Genomic DNA, 23,910 nt, shown 5'->3' with positions numbered 1-23,910 from the left:
CCAAGGCAACTAATTGCTGTTTCCCCTTCTCTCTCCCTTCCTTTCTCTCGAAAATCAGTAGACATGTCTTTGGGTGAGGATTAAAAAAAAATTGTTCTTGAACTAACTTCAAGTGGTTTTCCTTAAGTTCATTATACTTCTTTCACAAAAATATTTTGTTTGCTTTCAACTGGTTTTTCCTCAAGATAGGTTTTAGAAGTATTTTGTTCAGCTTACAAGAACAAAATGTTGGTATTACTATTGGAATTTCTTTATTCTTAGAAAGGTAACTTGGGAGGAATTGGCATTTCAATAGTGTTTCCATTCAGGGATAGATTCCCATTTTTTCAAATTTTCTTTTTATGTTCTTCAGTACACTTTTAAGTGTTTCTGTTTGAAAGTGAGACAAGAAGCAATAGGAGTTGATAAACAAGACTTTGAGCCTTGGGGGATGTCGTAATATAGAATAGCTTATCTATGTGATAAATTAGTAACGAATTCTCTTCCGATTATAAAATGTAGGTTGGTAAAACTTAGAAATGTTTTTATAAAAGATGTACTGTTTGCTGAAGTGGCCAATCTGAATTTATCTAATGATTGTCATAGAAAACTTGTAAGAACAACCTTTTCAAAAAATGTGTGTCTTAGGGATGATGAAGAGATGGTTAAACACAGTGTTTAATCTAGATCCCTGTGATGTGGCTACAGATATCTTCCACCAACCTACCTGACTCTAAAAAGGATATAGAAAGGCACCAAGGTTTGGATGGGGTGTGTGTGCCCAATGACCAAACTGCTATTACTTTTATAACCTCACAATTTTTCTCAAGGTACTAATTATGCGTTTTTTATTTGGAATGATATTTTTCTTATTTTACTCACTTGCAAAAGCAGTTTGGCTCATGAGGTTTAAACAACTGAAATGCTGGCCCTTGGTTTGTCAATAATTGGCAGCTCAGTTACAGGATGCAAAATAGCTGCCCAGATTTAGAAGAAACAAGTGGAATAGGAAAAAAGAGAAGGGTGTGTGGGTAGATTCTTGGTTTCCTGATGTTTCCACTCAGTGGTACAAAATGCTCTGAAAGAGGAATTGACTTTTGGGAGTTGCCTTTGACTGCCTTTAATCTTGAGCAGCAGTCTCAGTTTCCTGCTTACCCTGGCACACCTGCCTGTTTTCCTGTTGTGGAATGTGTTGAAGAAGGCAACAGATGGGTGTCAGCACTTTGAGGTTAGGCTATAATGAGAGGCCACTTAGTTGAGGGTGAATCAGTTTATGGTTTATAGCACACAATGTTAGTATTTCACAGTTGGTAACATGGTGAAAGTCAAATTGTGATACTTGTTTGAACAACAGACCTTTCTGACTAGCCTGGTTCCATTTTTTACCTTTATGTTACAGTATACTTCTTACAGTAGTGCATATCCCTACCCCTCTCTTTTCCACATATGATTGTACCATACTACCTCTTTCACGAAGTCATTGCACCAGTTACATTACTGTTGGCAGATTATGAGAGTTCCAGATGTTCTGTGTCCTAGCCAGTACTTGATACTGTCAACCTTTTTATTTTCATCCATTCTCTTGGGCATATAGTCATTTCATTGTGGTTTTATACTTCCCTGATTAGTAATGCCCATTTGGTTGTGCCCGCTTCTGAGTACCTACTCAAATCTCTTGCCTATTTTTCTGTTGGGTTGTACGTCTTTTTGCTTTGATTTGCAAGAGTTCCATACATTTTCTATTTGGGAGCTCTTTGTTGTTATGTGTTGTGAAGATCTTCTTCCGTTCTGTTGTTTGCCTTTTTGCTTTTAAATGGTGTTATTAATGAGCAGAAATGACTAATTTTAATATAGTTCTGTTTATTACTCTTTTCCTTAATTGAATTGGCTTTTAGAGTCCTGTGGGGTTTTTTTTTGTTTTGTTTTGTTTTAAAGAAACCTCTGCCTATCCTGAGCTAACGAAGATGTTCTTCTATATTTTTTAAAAGAAGCTTTGCCTTTTACATTTAGATTGTAATTCATCTGGAGTTGATTTTTGTGTGTAGTATGAGAAAGGCCCAAGTTTTTTTGTTTTGTTTTTCTGATGGATATCCATTTGATTTACTATCATTTATTGAAAAGACCATTCTTTGTTATAAATCAAGTATTCCTATATGCATGCACCTGTTTTTGAAAACTCTGTTCTGTTCTATTGCTCTACTTGTCAATTCTTGCTTCAGTACTGCCTTGTTTTATTTAATGTAAAACTTAAAAAGTCTTTAGTCTGGTGGGGTAGGTCCTCAAGCTTTGTCCTCTTCAAGATTGCCTTGGTTATTCTTGGGTCTTTGCATATTCATGTGTATTTACAATCAGGTTATCAATTTCCATAAAAAAATCCACCAGCATTATAATTGAAATTATATTGAATTTGAAAATGAATCTGGAGAGAAGTAACATCTTTACAGCAAAAAGCCTTCAAACCCATGAACACAGAGTATCACTCTATTGAACTAGTCTTTAATGTCCCTTCATACTCTTTTTGGTTCTCTTTGTTGTTATTGTGTACATTTTTCATTAGATAGTCTTGAGGTACTTAAGTGTTTATGATACTGTTGTAAATGTTGTGTTTTTAAAATTTCAAAAATTTTTTTTTCAATACTTAAAATTTTTTTATTGCATATTATACTGGTTCAGACCTCTTGTACAGTATTAAAAGGAGTGATGCTACTGGGCATCCTCGAATCATTTCCATTTTTAAAGGTAAAGATTTCACTATTTAAACTAAAAGTGATATTAGTTGTAGGTCTTCTGTAGCTACCCTTTATCAGGTTAAGGAAATTTCTACTCTTTTAAAATCTTTTAGCAATTATAACTGATGTTTTTATTAAATACATTTCCTACATAGATTAAAATGGCCATAGGAATTTTCTTCTTTATTCTGTTAATGTTTTGCATTACAGTGATTGATATTTTAATATTATATATTATTTTTCACTTATTTCAGATGTACTTTGCTAATGTTTTATTTAGGAATTTTGCATCTGTGCTAATGAAAGAAACTGGTATATAATTTTTTCTCTCTCGTAATGTTGTTAACATGTTTTGGTATCAGGGTTATCTGACTTCATAAAAGGTTGCCAGATTTAGCACATAAAAATTTCATGCATACTTATACTAAAAAATATTGTTTATCTGAAATTCAGATTTAATTTGGCATCCTGTATTTTATCTGGCAGCACTACCCATAAGTCAAATTTAGAAATGTTGCTTCTCTTTATGGGGTGAAATCATGATGATATGTGCTTTGTAGTTCCATCTAAGTGTTCACTTTTCCTCCTTTTGTTGCCTTCTGTTTCATTGGTTATTTTTATCGTTCCTTCATGCCCCTTTTCTCTTCTCATTTGGTAATTATATATTCTTTAAAAATCTTTTAGCATATTTTCTTGGAAATCAGAAAGTGGATATTTGACTTAGCAAATTCTAATATTGATACATTGTAAGGATCTTAGAACTGTTTATTACCATTTATTCTCCTCTCAATTTATGTACTATTTATTTTGTTAGGTACTTTAGTTTTGTAGGAAAAATTTAATCCTCACAAATTACTGTTGTTATTACTTTAAGCAGTCAGTATTCATTTAGATTTACCTATATTTCTCCCCATCTTTTTTTTTTCTTCATTTATGATCTTCAATTTAGGATCATTTTCCTTCTACTGTAGTACACACTTTCGAGTTTCCATTAATGAAGAGTTGATGGGGAGAAACTCTTTCAGGTTTAGTTTGTCTAAAACATCTTTTTCCCCCCTTCTTTTTATTCTTGAAAATATCACCCCTTGTTATAGAATTTTAGATTGGTTGTCACTTTCTTTCAGTACATTGATTAAAGATATCATTCTGTTATCTTGTGGTCTTCTTTTGCTTCTGATGGGAAGTTAGCTGCCATTGTCACTGCCATTCTTACGACTATAATGTGCCCTTTGACTTTTGTAACTTAAAATTTTTTAATTGGGCATAATTTACATAGAGTGGTGTGTAAACTTTAAAGAGTTCAGTTCAACTAACTGTGATACATGGGTATCATGTTTTATTGATGGCTTTTTCTAAATAGGAGGTGTTTTCAAGGATGAAGCTAGGTACTTGATCCAGGCTAATCCTCATAGGGTCTTGACCCAGTATGTCTAAGGATTTGTAGTAACTCAAACACTGGCAATAAATCTAGCTAATAATGTCCTTTAGACATTGACCATTTCACTTTTAACTTTGGATGGCGGAAAGTTTTCCTCCTTTGTCACTATTTTTCTCCCTTTAATTTCTCAAAGATACTAAGTTTTTTCCTACCTTACAACATTTGTATATGGAATTTTCTCTACCTCAAATATTCTTTCCCCAATTTTTCAAGTAACTGACTTCATCTGTTAGGTCTTAGCAAATATTTTACCTCTTCAGAGGACTTTTTTTGATCACAGAAATTTCCTTCATTTACACTACCACATTTTTGTCATAGCACTCAGTTCTTTTGCTCTATATTGCTTAGTTCATTGTATAGTTAATGCCCATCGTTTGCCAATATCCCCAAACTCTCTTGTCATCTGGCTTTCAGCTATCATCCAATGATAGGCAGTGTCAAGAGAATGGAGAGTGATAAACTAAGCTATTTCCCCCCTTTCTCTCCCTGTTTCTATGGAGTCTCCTGTGGTGATTCCCATCTCTTGAGTCTGAGAGGAAATAAATATCTGGGCAGTTATCTGACCGTTGGTACCCAGTACCCAAGACGTTTCCAAAGTGGACACTGATTAGTTTGCCATGAAATCATGGGTCCTTGACACACACATAAACTCTCTGTTGCCAATAACCAGTACTAGCTTTCCTTGTCCGTTTTCCTCTCTCCTGCCTTTCATCCGCTTCTGTGGTTGACAGTGGGAGTGTGGGGAGAGGGAGAGAGAGGGTGGTAGTTTGGAGGAGTTTTTAATCTGTGTGGAAGTAAGCAGACAATATTTCTCAAAATAAGTTGCATGTCATTTTCAGTTATATAAAGTTAGGAGAGGAGCTTTGTTTATTGTTCTAAAAATGGAAAAAAATATAACCAACCTAATGGTTTGTACCGTTTTAGCACTTTTGACTTCTGTGTGCTAATATTTGAACAGTGTGCAAATCAGATGGTAATCGGTCAGTAGAGGATCAACAAGTAGAGGAATTGGAATGACCCTGGATTTTAGTAGTGCTGATCTTGTGCAAATTGCTCAAATTACTGAACTTGAGGTAATTATCCTGTAGATCTATTGTGTAATAAATTGAAAGCAATTTTGTTTTGTCATTCTTTAGTATATTTGGAGCACCAGTTTCACAGCTTTCTTTGTATTTTCTAGAAAATCAATTAGCTCTAAGTGCTATGGTAATACATGGCTCTTGCCTATGAGAGCATAGACTCCAATTGAGGACAAAAAGCACATAGATAGGAGATAAGGGATTAAACATTATAAGGCAAAATGTAATAGGTGTTAAGTGAATAGACCATAAAATGTGTCTTCAAATAGGTTTAGGCAATAAAAATTGAGAATATGAGGATGATTGAGAATGCTCAGGGATGGAGGAGAGGTTTGAATTGGGCCTTGTAATTACTGGCTGGAGTGGATGAGCCTAGCTACTTTTAAAATAAGTATAAGGGTTTATTGTTTGTGTCTGAATTTAAGATGGTTCTCATTTTCACAGTGACAAAATAATGAAAATATTGTGGTCAGCCTGAATATTGAAACATCTTAAGTTTGTAGAAGACATAGTCATTAAGTTTAGTTTATTAAGTTATACATATATTTAATATTATATAACATAAAATATCACTTTAGAAATATTGCTTTTCTTACTTTCTTTGAAATAATTGCTTTTTTATATTTATTACATGAAATAACATTATTCAAACCCTTCACATGCATTTTATTTTCTTTACATGCAAAAATAATTTTTTTGTTCTTCAATTATTGTTTACATTTAGTCCTTCACATGCATTTTAAACATTAGTGTCTTTCTCATTACCAGAGTTAGCCTGTCAGTTTTTCAGAGCACATGTTCTTAATTTTTGCTGAAGTGGTTTGAGCTAGAGCACTTAAAAAATGTGGATATATGGTACCTTTTCTGGGAATTTTAATCTCTAGTCAAAAAGAACTCATGTGCTATCATGAGCTTTACAGTGAAAACCTTTCAAGTGATCTTTAACCGTCTTTTTTATAATGGCATCTAAAAGTTTTAATTGTGAGCTTATATGCCCCCAAATAATTATGAAATCTGTGTTGAATTTCTTTGCTATTCTTTTTAACTGATTCCATCAGGTAACCTGTTTCACTGTCTATAACTAGTATTGCCTGAAGTTGTTTTAGGCTCCATGTCTTTTTTTTTTTTTTTACATATAAATATATCTTTATTGATTTCAGAGAGAGGAAGGGGGAGAGAGAGAGACAGAAACATCAGTGATGAGAGAGTCATTGATCAGCTGCCCCCTGCATGCCCCCGACTGGGGATGGAGCCCGCAACCCGGGCATGTGCCCTGACCAGGAATCAAATCCCTATCGCTTGGATCCTAGGTTGACGCTCAACTGTTGAGCCATGCCCGGCTGGGCAGGCTCCATGTCTTTTCTAAACAATTTATTGTTCTTCAAAAATAAAATAATTATAAGGAAGAACTCAAGTATAAGGTTTCTTTTATCTCTTCTTTGGGCAAATTTTGGCAAAATAACTTAGCGCTATATTCAGTGTCATCATCTAAAATGGACCAAAATATTACAAGTAAGGTAGTAAGTGAGGTGAAGGAGATGGCTGAAGTGGAATGGATAGTCTAGAACAATGCTGTCCAATACAGAAGCTACTAACTCCATGTAGATATTTGCATTTAAATTAAATGATTAATAATTGTTATTTATTAAATTATAATTCAGTTCCTTGGTTACACTGGCCATACTTCAAGTGCCACGTAGGGCTAGTGGCTACAATACATATATCTGGGGGCAAGAACATTTCAGACAGGGAAATAATAACCACAGTGAACCTTGAGTGGGAAATCAGGCCTGGCATTTTCCAGGAACATCAAGAAGGCAGGTGTGATTCAGGAAAGGAGGAGGAGGAGGTGAAATTAGAGAGATTACAGTAGTGAGAGAGGTATGAAATATTTTAAGGATGTTGTCTTTTTATCTTAGAATAAAGCCAATGGAAGATTTTGAGTAGAGGATTGACATGATCTGATTTATATTTTAATAGCTTCACTGTGGCCACTCTGATGAGAACACACTGAAGGTGAGCAAGTGCAAAGCGAGGAAATCAGTTAGGTGGCTATTGCAGTAATGAAGAAATAGAGGTTTGGACCAGAGTGGCAGCAGTGAAATGTTATCAGATTCTGGATGTGTTTTAACTTTTCAGCAATCAGAATTTGCTAATGAATGGGGAAGGAAGGAGTAGTGAGAGAAAGAGGGAGTCAAGGATAAGTCCAAAGATTTTGGCTGGACCAAATGGAAGCATAAAATTGCCATTTATTGAGACAGAGACTGTCTTTATTCTGCTTAGTGTTGTTCTCTTATATCCCCTCCTGGTTTCTCAAGGCTTGGGGCTGTCTTGTCCATGTGTTATCCACAATACCTAGCACAGTTCTTGCATCGAGTAATTGCAACCTATTTTCCTGAATTAAATTGATTTTAGATGTTCATCAACCTCAAATTGGAGGCAGCTATATACAGAGCTTTAGTAACAAGGAAGAGTGTTTTCCTTATGTGGCTTCTTGTAATATAAAACAGATATGGCTTGCTGGCTTTGCTGAACCATCCAAAAGGCTTGAATACTGCAGAACGTCTACCTCCATAGATTCTTCAAACTGCTGAACTTCTGATATTTTTCTCTTTTTCAGGAATGTTCTTAGCCTAAATTACTCTGTTAAAATATATAAGTAAGGTTTGAATACATTTCATTCTTACCAACTTTTAAATATGTTTAGAAAAACTTTCTGGGCTTTCCACAGTGTTAATCTTAAGAAGGGTAAAATACTTGTTAATTTTGAAAGTGCAAGGTGTTCTGAGTCAGTGGGTCAAACAGTTTGGGGAAGATTCCTCCAGGAGAAACCTGAGAGAAAGCCAGAAAGGAAGCTTGGAGCCTTGGTTACCAGGCTAAGGAGTTGGACTCAATGTCCTTTAAGTACTGAGAGGATCTGGTTGAGGTAGCACTGAGGTTTTTTATGTGGTTCTCCCAGTTTGCTGTTTGGTTTTTCATTCATATTTATTTGACAAGAGTGAGCCTCTTGAGTACCATTATTGGTCTTAGGATCTGCCTCATATTCTGTTGGTTTTAATGAGGTCTGCAGCAGTCTTGATTCTGTATGTTGGACTATTTTGATAGTGATAACTACTTGGAAGTATTTAGTGAACATTTTTGCATTTGTTGAAGAACAGATTATGGAATGGTCACATTTCTTAAATTGTTTTGCTTTCTATTTTCTTTGCCTTAAAAAAATCAGATTAGAACTTACTAAAACCAAATATTTGGCCATTAGAAGCTGATTTAGGATTTGGAATTCTTTTCTACTGCAAAAGTAAACATCAGGGTTAATAAGAAATTTAAGTTTTTAGAGTTAGTTGTAGGGCTATTAAACTACTCACTTTTCTTCTACTTGGTCTCTTCATCTTATCTGTAACTGATAGAGTATTTTGATGGTGGTAGAACATTATTTAAATAGTGAAGAGAGGTAATATCTGTAGAAATAAGTTGTCTGCAATAGGTAAGTGTTGTGAGTGGAAACATTTTGATTTTATTTTTATAATGTTCATTCTTTGCCTTTAAAAGTTTGTGTTAAAACTGGTTTGTGATTTTAAACAAGTATAAATTTCAGTATGGCAATGGTTAGAATAAAAGCAGCTCACCTTTATTGAGTAGTTTACTATGTATCAAACATCACCAAAGCATTATATATGTGTTAACAGGTTTCATAAAAACCCAGTGAACAAGTACTATTATCACACCCCCATTTTACTGGTGAGAGAACTAGGGCAGAAATAAATTAAGTAACTTTCTCAAGATTACACAACTAGTAAATGATGAAGCTGGAATGCAACAGCTTTCTGGATTAAGAGTCCTCACTTTGAGTATATGAAGGATTTATGCCTTTAGACATTAAGTAACTTGTGAAATAAAGAATTTAGGTGGAAATAATAGATTCTGTATGTAATGGCAGAGGAAAAAGTTTTATATAGCTCTCTAAAATTTATCCAATAAACTGTCTGTAGTTGTTCTTAAACCTGGCTGTGCATCACAAGTGCTTGAGGAGTTTGGAGTGTGAGGTGGGGAGGAGGGATTTCTGGGCCCCATTCCAGACCACCTGAAATCATTAGGAGCAGAATTTAAGTATATCTGGATTTCCAACCCAGCATGAGGCAGCACATAAAATAGATTAAGACAAAAACACTATGTAATGGTGATGGATAATTATGGTAGCTAACATTTGTAGAGTACTTTGTCTGTATTATCTCATTTAACCCTTATAATAACCTTGTGAAGTTGATATTATTACCTTAATTTTATAGATAAGGAAACGGAATTTGAGAGTAATCAAGTTAATATGACCAAAGTCACACTGGTAATTTTGTATAAAGGTAAACATATAACCTAGCAATTGTACGCTATTTATCTAAAGAAATGAAAACATATGCCCCAAACAAATATTTATATATTAATATTCATAGCAATTTTTTTAATAATACTCAATTACTGGAAACAACCCAAATGTCCAACAGACAAATGTTTGGGCTATACCTCTGGATACAATGGAATACTACTCAGCAATAAAAAGGAACAGACTATGGACACATTCGGCTACATGGGTGCATCTCAAGAATATTAAGCTAACCGGAAATGGGGAACCTTTTTTCTGCCAAGGGCCATTTGGATATTTATAACATCATTCGAGGGCCATACACAATTATCAACTTAAAAATTAGCCTGCAATATTTGTTCAAACAATTAACTCACGCCTAATGCGATGGTTGGGAACTGGTTCTCTTTGGTGAGGACTTGGCATGGCCCACAGGCTGGATGTTCCCCAACCCTGAGCTAAATGAATGAAGTCAGACACATAAGAGAAAATACTATATGATTTCATGTGTGTGAAACTCTAGAAAAGACAAATTTGATCTCTAGTTAAAGAAGGCAGATCAAGGATTACTTGGGGTTGGTGGGGAATGATAGGGAAGGGACTATAGGGAAATGTAGGGATGATGACTATGGTGGTGGTGCATGGATCTATCAAAACTTTTCAAATTCTACACTTAAAATGGATTCATTTTCTCATCAATAAAGCCAATTTTTAAAAAGAGAACCATAAAGAAATCTAGTTAAAATACACTAAAATGTCTCTGGCCGATGTGGTTCAGTGATTAGAGTGTCAGCCCATGCACCGAAGGGTCATGGGTTCGACTCCCAGTCAAGGGCACATACCTGGGTTGCAGATTCGTTACCCTCCCCCCTACCCCAGTGGGGGCTCATGTGGGAGGCAACCAATCAATGTGCCTCTCTTACATTGATGTTTCCCTCCCCCCCCCCTTCCACTCAATGGAAAAGATATCCCTGGGTGAGGATGAACGAAAAACAACAAAAACAACAACAACACTAAAATGGCTGAAATTAAAACAACTAACAACACCAAATGATGGGGAGGATTTGGAAGACTGGCACTCTCATACATTGCTGATGTGAATGTAAAATGGTACACTACTTTGGAAACAGCTTGACAGTGTTATGTAAAGTTAAACACACTTACCATACAATCCCACAGTTCTACTCTCAGGAATTTACCCAATAGAAATAAAAATATATGTCTACCAAAGACTAATACTACTTTTCACTTATCCTTTAGTTTTAGTTGAGACATTGTTTCAACCAGGAAGCTTTCTCTGAGCCTCCCTCAAGTCTTGACTGTGTGGCTTTTCTTTGGACTCATTCATTTAACAAATCATCATTGAGTGTCTTTTATGTGCTGGAACTGTGCTAGGCAGCGGGGATTAAGAGGTGAACAAGCTTGATATCGTTTCTTCCATCTGGAGCCTACAGTCTAGTGAGAAAGGCAGATGTAAAACAATCACCAAATAAGTAATTAGGAATTATATGAAGGAAAAGTATAGGGTTCTATGTGATGAGAGTAAACCTACTTAGATATGGGGGTTGACCAAAGAAAAAAATTATTTAAAGCATATTTAACAGAAACCCTTATGATTATTAAAATTTAGCCAGACAAAGGATGGGGAAACAGCATTGCAAAAGATACAGTATTTCAAAGGTTCTAAGAAATAGAACTTGATGCTTCTGAGGAACAAAACAGCAGGCCCACTTTTGGCTGAGGTTGTAGTATTAGCTCATTATACAGATGAGAAACCTGAGGCTCAGAGGGGTTCAGTGATTATAGAATATACTGAGGTCATCAGTAAATTAATTAAATGGGAGAGCCTAGATTCAAACTTTGGACTTTATAAATTCTTAGTGTTCTTTCCGTTATACCTTGGCATTCTCTAATGAATATTTGAACAAAATCTTTCCAAACTATGGTATTTTGTTTATTTTCCAACACCATAGAACATTCTTTTACTATTTTCTGTTTTTTAGCAAAGTAGATATTGTACGTGGAACTATTGCTGTCAGTAGAAAAGGGATAATTGACCTGGCACTAGGCAGAGATGCTTCCATTGAGTTTGTGGCTTTGAAAACTGATTTTAGCATTTGTTTGACTCAAAGAATTTATTGAGCCTCCAGAGTTGTCAGGGCTATGGCATCTACTGTCTAGATTACTCTGTGGATTTCTTTGTTGTTGTTTTTTTGCCAGTAGAGCATTTCAACTCTCAAAATTCATAGCAAGCATCTTATATTCTTACTTCATTTCCGTTCAACAGTATAACATTATAAACTTGACCCATCTTTGACAAGTATTTAAGTTAATATTTCACAAAATACACAAACTCCTTTTGGCAGTTGATTTCCAGACAGCTGATAAAACATTGAAATGTTAGTTTTTTAAAAATCCATTTTGATGTGAATATAGATGGGGAAAGGGAGGGAAGAAGTTGTTATGATGCAAAGACAAAGTTGGGTAGGACATCATTTTCCTCCAGACAATCTTCTCTGTTACCCTGCAGTGAACTGCCCGCAATCTAGCATGTAACAGCCTACTTGCTTAGAAGTTTTCAAAAACATCCAGACCATGGCACTTGTGCTACGTTCTAAGTAATTGATGACTTATTAGCTTAGGGACCAATTTTAGGAATGTTTTATATAGGGAAACTTCCCCAGTGATGCTCCTGCCTCCTTTTGTGATCTGATGAAATCGTGGTGTTGCTTTTGTCAACGAACTTTTACCCCTATGTTTTTTCCTTTTAAATGTTCTTTTCAAAAAGAATAATGATTATAACGCGAAAGAATGAATTTAATTCCCTGAGCTAGTTTTTAAAATTCTTTTTGGAGTTTTTCATTTGTGATTTTATATCTTGTTTTTCTCCACCTGAGGAAGAAAATAATATTAAAAAGATTACTTAAAGGTACTGATTTTACTTGTTTTGACATCCTTAAACATTGGTTTTGTCGGTGTTTTGCTTGAATGAGGACTGTGGAATTAAGCTTTTTATGACTCAGAATTTGGAGATATTATTATGCCATATACATGTTTTAAAATTTTTCTAAAATGAGGTTTTGTTATAGAGAAATAGAGAAATATTTAATAGATGATATTTTGTATCATTAAGGAAACATTTAGTATTTTGTTTAGAATTTTCAAAATCTGTTCTTTTCCTTTATAATGTTCACCACCCCACTGCAACCTACTCCTGAACATTTTTCTGTTTCTTTAAATGGCCTTCTCTGTTTTCTGTTTGCAGGCAGCTATCAATGGTGTAATACCCCAGGAAAATGGCATTCTACAAAGGTATGTTATACGGTGCTTAAAGATAAGATGAGAATTTAGCAAAACAAAAAAGAAGACATTTGTTAATTTTTTTTGGTTTCACTTTTTGATAGAGCATTTGATCTTTGGTGTATAAGTTCATTTTAATATAGTTACTATTCTTTCAGACATTTTTGTTAGTTATATTAATTTCCTAAAGTCTCAACTTTTAACCATATAATGTTATTTCAGGTTGGGTGATATAATTTTTAAAGGTGGTTTTATTTTATTTTTAAGAAAGCTTTTCAAGGTCCTGTCTAATGTGAAAGATGAAGGAACTGAATCCTTGGTTTAAACCATTGTAGTGAGAAAATAATACATGGTTCAATAGCCTCAGAGCGTGGCTATCATCTACCGATACAGGCTTTATCTCCAGTTTTACTACATTATTTTTTCCCTTTCTTTTGGTTTTTAAATTAAGTACATGATAACTTGCCACAATTTCAGTAAGTCCTTAATAATGAAACTTCCCAGAGCACTGAACTACTTTACCTGAAGAATCCAATATTGACATATGGAATGGTCTTCGTGGTTTTGTGTCATTGCCAGAAGGTGAAATTGGAAGATGATGCCAAGAGAACTATAATAGTTACAAAATAACTTCTTTAATTAAAAATACATTCATAACTTTTCTCTCCTTAAAATTGGAGACTCTGGTTTTGAATTAAAAGAGCACTCTATAAAGTCATAGGAGGTAAAACCATTCTCCCTTCCAAGTGTAGTTTAATTGCTTGACTCCCCCCCCTTCTCTATTCAAACTTTGGCTTGAGTTTTGGTGGCTGGGATTTCTAAGTCATTGAAGCGTGATCTGCTAAGTGCAGATGAGGCAAACAGAAACAGCAGACTAGGAATAAGGTTGTTTTGGAGAGGAAGAAAAGTGCTGTTGCAAAAACATCAAAAAATTCACCAGGAACAGCAAAATGTGCTGTACTTATAGGAAACTGTGTATATTTAGAAAGGAAGCAAAATTCTGTTTGGTGCCTATACTACCACCGTTTGATTAATGGCTTTTAGGTGAAAACAATGATAAACAGACCTATCCTTTACTTTAAAAAAAAAAAAGTCAGAGTTTCATCCAGAGTAAATGTAGCTGATTTCTAAAGCCTGTGCTACTTTTTTTTTTTTTTTTAATCTTTTTTGTTTTGTTTTGTTCAAAAGTATTCAATTCTAACCTTGTCTAGAAAGCAAACCAGATGATTATAGGAGCCTCCTTCATGATCATTTTTTTTTTTCTTGGTTTAGAAAGTTTTAGCCTGCTAAATATGGCTCTAGTTTTATTCTTGAGTAAATGTTATTCTGCTTTTTGTGCCAAAATTTTTGCTTGCTGAACCCTTGTGGATTCAGCTGCTGGGTTCTGAGTGCATACTGGATATATCTTACATTTAATGGTATTTGCTATGGGTGAATGACCTGTAGAAATTCCCTCATCCCTGGAAACATCCCATCTCTCTTGTTGCCAATGAAACTTTTTGCTTAATATATTAAGTAGAGATTTAGTTGTGAATTGATTTATAGTAAGGTTTCTATGATATTTGGGGTATAACTTTCATCAGGGGGGGTTTTTGTTTTTGTTTGCTTGTTAAATTAAAGGAGTGAATCATGTCCTCAGAAGAAAGTCAGTTGTATTTAGTAACAGTCTTCAACTGTTTTCCTTCTTACTAACCTTTCTTCTTCAGCTTTGAAATCACTGTGAATTCAATAAAACTGAAAATTCTTCTGTATGGCTACTGACCACAGGAAAATGAAAGAGGGCTCTTTGTACTTACTCATAGGCTTAACACTGAAAATGGAAGTCACAATGCTGGGAATGGTATATGTCGGCAGTTAAAAGGATCTTTGTTTTGCATGTTTGATTTTTGTGGTAAAGTTGAATGTAGTTTGTGAATACAATAGACTCTTAATTTGTCAGTTTATACCTTAATAGAAAAAAGAGCTACCAAAAAGAGTTATAAAAAATATTTTTGGAGGGAAAAGAGCCCAATCCCTTTGCTTTATAACTTTTTTGAAATCAGAATTTTGTGCGAATTTGAAAGTGGGAATATGGTTTTTAAGGTGCCCATAATGTTTAAGGGCAAAGAAATAACTTTTTTTTTTAATGCTTAACTCACTCTGAGAGGTAATTAACATCTTTTTCCTTATTTAATACTCATTATAAACCTTAAGAGATAAATGTGTTCATGTATCGTAGATGAGGAAACTCAAGGTTAGAGAGTTTACATAGATTCGTAGTAGGTAGGGAAGTCTGGATTGCTTCCTTTTAAAAGCCATGCTCTTTATTTTATACCACTCTCTCCTCTTCAAGGTCAATAAGCCAGTCATGTCACAAATTTTGTCTTAAGATTTTTTTCCTTTGGGTAAAAAAATTGAAATTTAATGTGTGTATATAACAGCTTTCTCCCACAGCTTTGTTTTTACAGTTATTATTTTAGTTGTAAGCAAGTAAAGGCAGATATTATTGTCCCTCATTTTACAGGTAGAGAGAATAAGGCATAAGGTGACTTGGCGCAGATGATACAGCCTGATGTTGATGGAGTCGGGAACATAAGCAAGTCTTCTGCCTCACCCTCCAAGGCTTATTTTATTAGACAGTATACTGCTAATAAAACATATTTATAAAGTGTGTAACTTATATTGTCACAAATGTAAATCATTCATTCAGTCATAAACACCAAGTGTGTATATGTATATTTCTACATCTTTCATATCCAAAAAAGGTATCCCTTTCTTTTTTTTTATTGTTAATCCTCACCGCAGGATATTTTTTCCTTTTTTTAGAGAGAGAGTAGAAGGAAGGGGGAGAGACAGAGAGAGAGAGAAACATTGATGTGAGAGAGACATTGATTGGTTGCTCTGCGTAATCATCCCGACCTGGGTATCGAGCCTGCAGCCAAGGTACATGCCCTTGACCGGAATCAAACCTGAGACTCTTCAGTCCTTGGGCTGATCCTCTACCCACTGAGCCAAACCAGCTAGGGTGGAAAGGTATCCCTTTCAAGGCAACTGTCTCAGGTAAGGAAGAGTATTGACAGTTTTCAGTCAAGAGGACTATCCTTTTCAGTCATGGGAGGAGGAGCTGTTTCTGCTTATAAAACAAATTCAGAGGGATTCCAGGGGTTCAAGATTCTAACCATCTGAGTCCACTCAGGTATCCCCATTTTACATATTAAGGTCCTACTCCTTCCAAAACTGCCTTAACTTTTAAAAAAAACACTTTAAAAGCTCTGTAGCTTTCTTTTCAAGACTTGAACTGAAAGTTAAAAACCCTAAATATGCCATTTTCTTCAGTAGGTTCTCCATTAGAGTCAGAAGCAGCCAGCCCATAGTCCTTGTTGTCATTATTACCACCATAATGGTCAAGTCAAACTGTCACTTGTTCCGCTGAGGCACTTGTTTCAGAAGTATGTAATTATAATTAACTACAAGTGATAATTTAATTAATTATTATGCCTATTATGTCTTGGATCACTAGTATCCCATTTTCCACTGGCAAGGTGCTCAGCAGTACATTGAAGGTCAAGGACATAATTAAGCCAGTTCCTGAATCCTGTGTTTCCTGGGACACCTCCATTATCAAGAAAATGAAACCACACTAGGGTATTTCAACAGAGGGGATTTAATGAAGGATTGGTTAAATAGGTGTGGAAGACAAAGAGCACTAAAAGTAAAACTGAAGTAACCTGGATATAATAAGTGCTTCAAGAAGTTACCACTCTTAGATCTAGGGAAGAAGGGATTAACAGAATTTTGAAGCTCAGAGGGAACCCTTGGCGCTTAGGATATGACCTCTGGAGTGCACACTGTCTAGTTACTACTGGTATCTCTGAGGAGATGTCAAGAAGTTGTTATTAGAGTGCTGAAAAAAAGGAGACAAAGCTACAGGGTGGAGCTGAGTGAAATGCATGCACACAGGAAGAAGGAAGTTGTTCCTCTTCTCTTCCTAATTACTTTATCTGATATTCCCTATTCAAAGAATCTGTCAGGAAACAATATGCCAAAGGGAAAGGCAGAGTGGGGCAAAAGTAGGTTTACAGTTGTTCATATGGAAAATAATACAGTAGTTAATAAATAATAATACAAACCATTTTGCATAATCACAACTGTAAACCTACTTTTGCTTCACCCTGTGTATAAATTTGCAGAATCCTAGCTCCAGCATCACAGAATAGATAATAGAATGGTGGATTTGGAGTTAAGAAAACAATTAAGTCAATAAACAGCCTACTAACTTTTGCTGTTTTTCTTGCTTTCCGAGAAGCTGTGACAAAATTTAGAGATGTGAAGTATGGTCATTGCACAGATTCTGTTCATAGATACTTAGGGGCTCACTTTGGATTCCAACAGTGGCGTTCTTTCCTGCTTTGGACGTTTTCTCTGTTCCCATGTCTTCCTTCCAAGATTGCTTTCCTTGAATCGAATAATTGGAAGAAAGGGTAGATTTTTGTCTGTAGATCAGTGATTACTATAGTATCTGAACTCTGCTGAGATCTAACCTAGTCACTTTCAGACTTTTTGGACTATGACCTACAATGAGAAATACTTGTAATCTAAAATACACATATACAAATATGTACCAGAATAAGAGTTTTATGAAGCAATATTTTGTCCTAATTATTAAGTGACACATACTGATCATTTCTATTCTGTTCCATTAATTGCATTACATTGCATTGCATTCCATTCTGTTCTTTAAGAGACAGATCACCATTTACTAAATCAGTTATGTAATCTATAATTTGATAAACAATGATTAAAGCAATATTGTGAAGTAAATGTAAATATTTTATCCTGCTTAATTGTATGTACAGTGCTTAACTTGGCATGTTTTGGTCATTCTTTTTATTGTTCCTATTCTGGTTTCCAGCTTATTGTTTTTCCTTAAATTTTGGGAGAGAAGAAAGATGTTTTAGGCTGAGCTTGTTCTGGTGGTGATGGAAGATATATATAAAATATGTTTCAATGGAAGCATTACATATGTTCCTTTGATTTCCACTTTTCCCAGTGAGGGAAATAAGTGACAATATATGATAAATTAAGTCAGAGAAAACGAAATTCTTTAATTGTTATTCTCTACCCATTATTTATCAAATATTTGAGTACCTTCTTTATATAAAATCTTGAGCTCAGGGCAAAGAATACGGCCATTAAAAACATGTCAGCCTTGTTGTGGTGGAACTTACATTCTAGTGGGGACTTAAATGTCAGATGATTAGTTATACAACTAAATATATAGTTATTGATAGTGGTGAGGAATTTGAACCAGTCTGAGATAGTGACTTATGTTCTGAGTTGATAAACATTCAGTCTGAGATATGAAGGATAATATAATTAGCTAGAAAAAAACATGGAATTTGAGGATGGGATGGGAAGGAAAGAATAGTCCTAGAAGGAATACTGTATGTTCCCCCATGAAATAGGATCAAAGTGAGACAGAAGTGAAAGGCTGTTGTGGCTATATTAGCATAGAGAGATAGAGATAGCATAACACAAGATGGACTGAGAAGATAGATAAATTCAGATCATAGAGGATCTTGTATGCCACTTTATTTGTATGAAGAACAGAGGGGAGTATGGAAGAAAATAATATGAAGACATTTCTGTCTTTAATTTCAGTCTAGTGGTGGTATGGAGTGAAATGCAGGGGAGATTAGTTAGGGCACTTTTGCGTTGGTCCATATAAAAAAGTGATTGTGGCTTAGAGTACGGTGACAGCTTCTGAGGGGAAAGGTGAATGACTTATTTAAGAGATATTTGGAGGGTGACTTGGAAAGGGCTGATTAGATGTAAAAGTTGAGAAGAAGGGGTCAAAGATAGTGCCAGAGGTTTCTGGCTGTGGGAGCTGATATGAGTAATACTGGAGAAGGATCAGGCTTGGGGAAACATTAATGCTTTACAACTTTGAATATACAGTACTGAGTTTGAGATCTTACTAGATACCAGGCATTGTGCTAAACTTGTCATACACGCTATCTGATTTAATCCTTACAAATATAATTATTTTTATTAGAACCAAGATTTCATTTTTAAAGAAGGGAAATATTTGAACATATTTAAATGTTTTTGAGAAGAATCCAAGGGGAGATGTTGAAGAACTGGAAAGGAAGGGATAATCATCCTTAATGTAAAGCTAATGAGAAGATGGTTTTAGATTTTGCAGATAGAACAATGTCTTCTCTATTTTATAAGAAGAGATAAAGGGTGTACATACATGGGTTAGTTTATGTATTTGATGTCAGAAAGGTAAGGGAATTTTCTCTTGATGGCATGTTTTCTCTGCAAAGTAGGAAAAAAAAAATCACCTTTTAAGACTGAGGAATGAGCCCTAGCCATTTTTCTCAGTGGTTAGAGCGTCAACCTGCGTACTGAAGGGTCTCGGGTTTGATTCTAGCCAAGGGCATGTACCTCGGTTGCAGGTTCAGGGTGGGTGCAGGAGGCAACCAATCAGTGTGTCTCGCATCAATGTTTCTCTCTCTCTGTCCCTTCCACTCTCTGAAAAGCAATGGAGGAAAATATCCTCAGGTGAGGATTAAAAAATAAAAAGTAAATAAAATAAAAAAGAGTGAGATGGGGAGAATGGAAGTTTAAGGAAGGTGAAGTTTCAAAATAGTGTTTGTGAAAAGTAGAAGTAATGAATCAAATAATGATTTATTATTTGAGAATGAGTAAAGAAGGTACAGAGTTTAAAATGATGTTTCACCAACATCATAACATAAGGCAAAAGTCTAATTAAATGCTAAATGATATGTATGCTACTGCTGAGAGACATAAAAAACACACAAGGATGGGACAGAGAATAATACGGCCTTTAGTCATTTGGAAAGATTTTGTGGAAGAAGTAGAACTTAAGGTTAGGCCTTGATGCCTAGGTAGGTAAATTTGGTGGGAAGAACAACACAAACCAAGTATGGAGCAGGTCCTTAGTAGTAATCTGTATTGATTTGGTTGATGACAATCCTTCTTTTATGTCTATATTTTAGTGACTATGGAGGTGAAACTGTACCACGACCTGTATTTGATCCAGCAAGCCACCCCGCTCCAGCTCCAGCTCCAGCTCCTGCTCCCTCTTCCTCTTCCGCATTTCGACCTGTGATGCCATCTAGGCAAATTGTAGAAAGGCAACCTCGGATGCTGGACTTCAGGGTTGAGTACAGAGACAGGAATGTTGATGTGGTGCTTGAAGACAGCTGTACTGTTGGTAAGGTTTTTCCTACCATAAAGCCTTCATAAATAAACAGTTTATTAGGTAAACATTCAGTTTGTATTTTTCTTCTTTTGAGTTGACTGCCAACAAGAAGAGGGGAAAAGCAAATTGAAACTATTTTCTCATACAGATTATTGTGCTGTATTTTTAAATACTGTGTTCAGGTTGAGGTAAGTTTGAGAATACTTTTTTTTGTTCCACATATGTGGAATGGTATATGATGTTGTTTTAGCACAGATGCCAATCAAACTTCTAGGAGCTTTAAAAATGCCATACTTATTAGGTACACTGCATATCGGACTTGAGAGCTGAAGCTCACTTACTTTTCATACTATGAGAGAAGAAATAAGGCGTGTTTTTATCATTGCTTTTCCCTGCCAGCTGGATAAATGCTTCAGTACTATTCTTTCAAAGGAAACTCAAAGTGTATGCCTGCCATTTGTAGAGAAGCTATGTTGAGCTCATGTTTGGTTCAGATTATTTGAACCATGTTTGTTGTAGAACGAGAAATTGTATTAATTTCTATTTTAATGTAGTTTTGCCTTAAATCTAAATACTGGATATTTCTGAACTTTTGTCTTTGTTCCTTTTTGAGGAGATTCTTTCCTAATTTTATTAATTTATTACAGAGAAAAGCAAGGCTATTAAAAGAATCATCATTCCCAAACACTAGTCAGATTGTTATTCCCTTACTTAAAGCCACTTAGAAACTTTCCATTGTTTTTAGGATAAAATTCCAATCATTTAACATGGCTGTAAGTCCCTGCTACATTTCTAATTTTCATCTATTACCACTCTCATCGTTCATCATGCCTAAGTTGTAATGGACTTCTTCAGTTTTTTTGAATAGGTTCAGGACCTATATACTTACTCCTTCTGCCTGGATTCCTTATTCCTCTCCTACTCCAACCATTTCACCCCATGCCCACCCTGTACTCCCAAATATTCTCCTGTACATTCCCTTTTTTAAAAAACTGTGGTTAAAAAAACATATAATATGAAATCTAATCTTAACAAAATTTTTAAGTGTATAGTATAGTTTTGTTAACTACATGCACATTGTTGTACAGCCGATCTGTACAACTTTTTCATCTTGAGTAACTGAAACATTGTATCCACTGAACAGCAACTTTCCATTTTCCCCTTTGGCCAACCTCTGGCAACCATCATTCTACTTTCTGCTTTTATAAGTTTGATTACTTTAAATGCCTCATATAAGTGGAATCATACAGTATTTGTCCTTCTGTGTCTGGTTTATTTCTCTTAGTATGATATCCTCAAGTTTTATATATTGTAGTATATTATGGGATTTTCTCCTTTTTTAAGGCTGAATGATATTCTGTTGTGTGTATGTCACATTTTCTTTATCCATTCATCTGTTGATGGACAGTTAGGTTGTTTCTATCTCTTGGCTATTGTGAATAATGCTGTAGTGAACATGGAACTGCAGAACTCTTTTGAGACCCTGCTTTCCATTATTTTGGATAAATACCCAGAAGTGGGATTGCTGGCTCATGTCAATTCTGTTTTTAATTTTTTTAAGCACTTCCGTACTCTTTTTCCTTAGTGGCTGCTTCATTTTGCATTCCCACCAATAGTGCATAGGGGTTCCAACTTATCATCCTTGCAAACACTTGTTTTCCGGTTTTTAGTTTTTGTTGTTGTTTTTGTTTTGTTTTTAGACCCCGGAGTTCTCAGTAGGAAACCCCTCAGCTGAGATATCCCTCTGGACCTTCAGCTGCTGCCTATGGGAGCCTGGCCAGCCCTCTCTCACCTCTGCACTTCCTACCAGTCTCTATGTCGTCTCCACTTTAGGTCCTTGGTTATGAGGGTCCTCTCTAGCTAGTCTTCAGTTGATTATTCAGGATGTTTTTTCTATATTTTAGTTGTAATTCCAGTTTGGTCCTGGGAGAGTGTCAGTGCAGCTTCCACTTAATCCACCGCCATCTTGGAATCTTATTTTGTTTTTAAATATAATGGCCATTTTCAGAGGTAGAAGATGATATCTCATTTTGGTTTCAGTTTGCATTTTCATGATGATTGCTATTGTTGAACATTTTTTATTTACCTGTTGGTCATTTGTATGTATTCTTTGGAAAAATGTCTATTCAGGTCCTTTGCCCATTTTTAAATCGGGTTGTTTACTTTTTTGCTATTGAACTGTAGGAGTTTTTTATATGTTTTGGATATTAATTCCTATCACATATATGATTTGCATATATTTTCTCCTGTTCTGTATGTTGCCTTTTTCATTCTGTTGATTGCTTCCTTTGCTTTACAGATTTTTAGTAGTCCCACTTGTCTATTTTTACTTTTGTTGTTTATGCTTCTGGTGTCAAATCTAAGACATCATTTCCAAGACCAATGCTGTGGAGCTTTTTCTGGGAATTTTGTTTCAGGTCTTACATTTATATCTTTAATCCATTTTGAGTTAATTTTTGTGTATAGTGTAAGCTAAAGGTCCAACTTCATTCTATTGCATGTAGATACACAGTTTTCTCTGCATGATTTGTTAAAAGAAATGATCCTTTCCTCATTGTGTAGACTTGGCATCTTTGTCAAAGATCATTTGACCTATATGTGTGGGTTCATTTCTGTGCTCTGTATTCCATTCCATTGGTTTATGTGCCTATCTTTATGCCAGTACCATACTGTTTTGATTACTTTGTAACATGTTTTGGAAGTCAGGAAATGTGAGGCCTCCAGCTTCATTCTTTTTTCTCAAAGATTGTTTTGACTATTCAGGGTCCTTTGTGGTTCCATATGAAATTTAGTGCTTTTTTTCCTATTTTTGCAAAAAATGCCATTGGGATTTGATGGAGATCTCATTGAATCTTAGGTCACTTCGGGTAGTATGGATATGATAACAGTATTGAGTCTGAATCCATGAACATGTGATAATCTTTCCATTTATTTATTTCTTCTTTAATTTCTTTCAGCAGTGTTTTTGGAGTTTTCATTGTGCAAGTCTTTTGACTCCTTGGTTAAGTTTATTTCTATTATTTTATTCTTCTTGATGCCATTATACATAGGATTATTTTCTTAGTTTCCTTTTTGTATTATTTGTTGTTTGTGTATAGAAACATAACTAATTTTGTATGTTAATTTTGTATCCTGCAACTTTGCCAAATTTGTTTATTAGTTCTAATAGGTTGTTGTTGTTTGTTTTTGTGGACTCTTTAGTTTTATATGTATAAAATTATATCATCTGCGAACAGAGATAGTTTTATAAAGTTATAATAATTTATTTTAACTCAGTAACTTCAATTATATATATACAAAACTCTAGTTTCATACTCCCAGCCCCTTTTTTATTGCAGCCACAAGTTACAACTCTTTATATTTTGTATCCATTGACATATTTTTTAGCTATATTTATTTTTATACATTTGTCTTTTAACTTCTATACCAAATTAAGTGATTTAAACACCACCATTACAGTATTTTGTATTCGCCTATAGGATTTGGAAGTTGTTTATATATTTACCTTTACCAGCCTACTTAATACTCCTGTGTTGCTGTCTGGTGTTCTTTTGTTGCAATTTGAAATACTTATAAGGATTTCTTATAAGGCAGGCATAGCGTTGCATCTTGAAGTACTTAAAAGCATTTCTTATAAGGCAGGTCTAGTGTTGATGCATTCTCTCAGCTTTTGTTTATTTGGTAAAGTCTTTATTTCTCCTTAATGTTAAAGGACAGTTTTCCTAGACATAGTATTCTTGTTTCACATTTTTCTGTCTTTCAGCATTTTGAATATCTCATCCTACTGCTTTGTGGTCTTCAAGGTTTCTGCTGAGAGATCT

The 23,910-nt window shown here is 34.9% G+C and overlaps 1 protein-coding gene across 1 annotated transcript in view; it reads left to right on the top strand.

Annotated features, from left to right (window-relative positions):
* FAF1 (Fas associated factor 1) overlaps window positions 1–23,910 on the top strand; it is a 276,569-nt gene that overhangs the window by 46,412 nt on the left and 206,247 nt on the right. Inside the window, exons 3-4 of the mRNA XM_016214169.2 lie at window positions 12,845–12,891; window positions 19,884–20,101. Of these exons, the coding sequence (XP_016069655.1) occupies window positions 12,845–12,891; window positions 19,884–20,101 (265 nt within the window). The remainder of the gene's footprint in view (window positions 1–12,844; window positions 12,892–19,883; window positions 20,102–23,910) is intronic.

The sequence above is a fragment of the Miniopterus natalensis genome, chromosome 9 (genome assembly GCF_054644295.1).
Source record: "Miniopterus natalensis isolate mMinNat1 chromosome 9, mMinNat1.hap1, whole genome shotgun sequence".
Lineage (NCBI taxonomy): Eukaryota > Metazoa > Chordata > Mammalia > Chiroptera > Miniopteridae > Miniopterus > Miniopterus natalensis.
The sequence above is the reverse complement of the archived record's forward strand: the minus strand, read 5'-3'. Positions and strand labels throughout refer to the sequence as shown.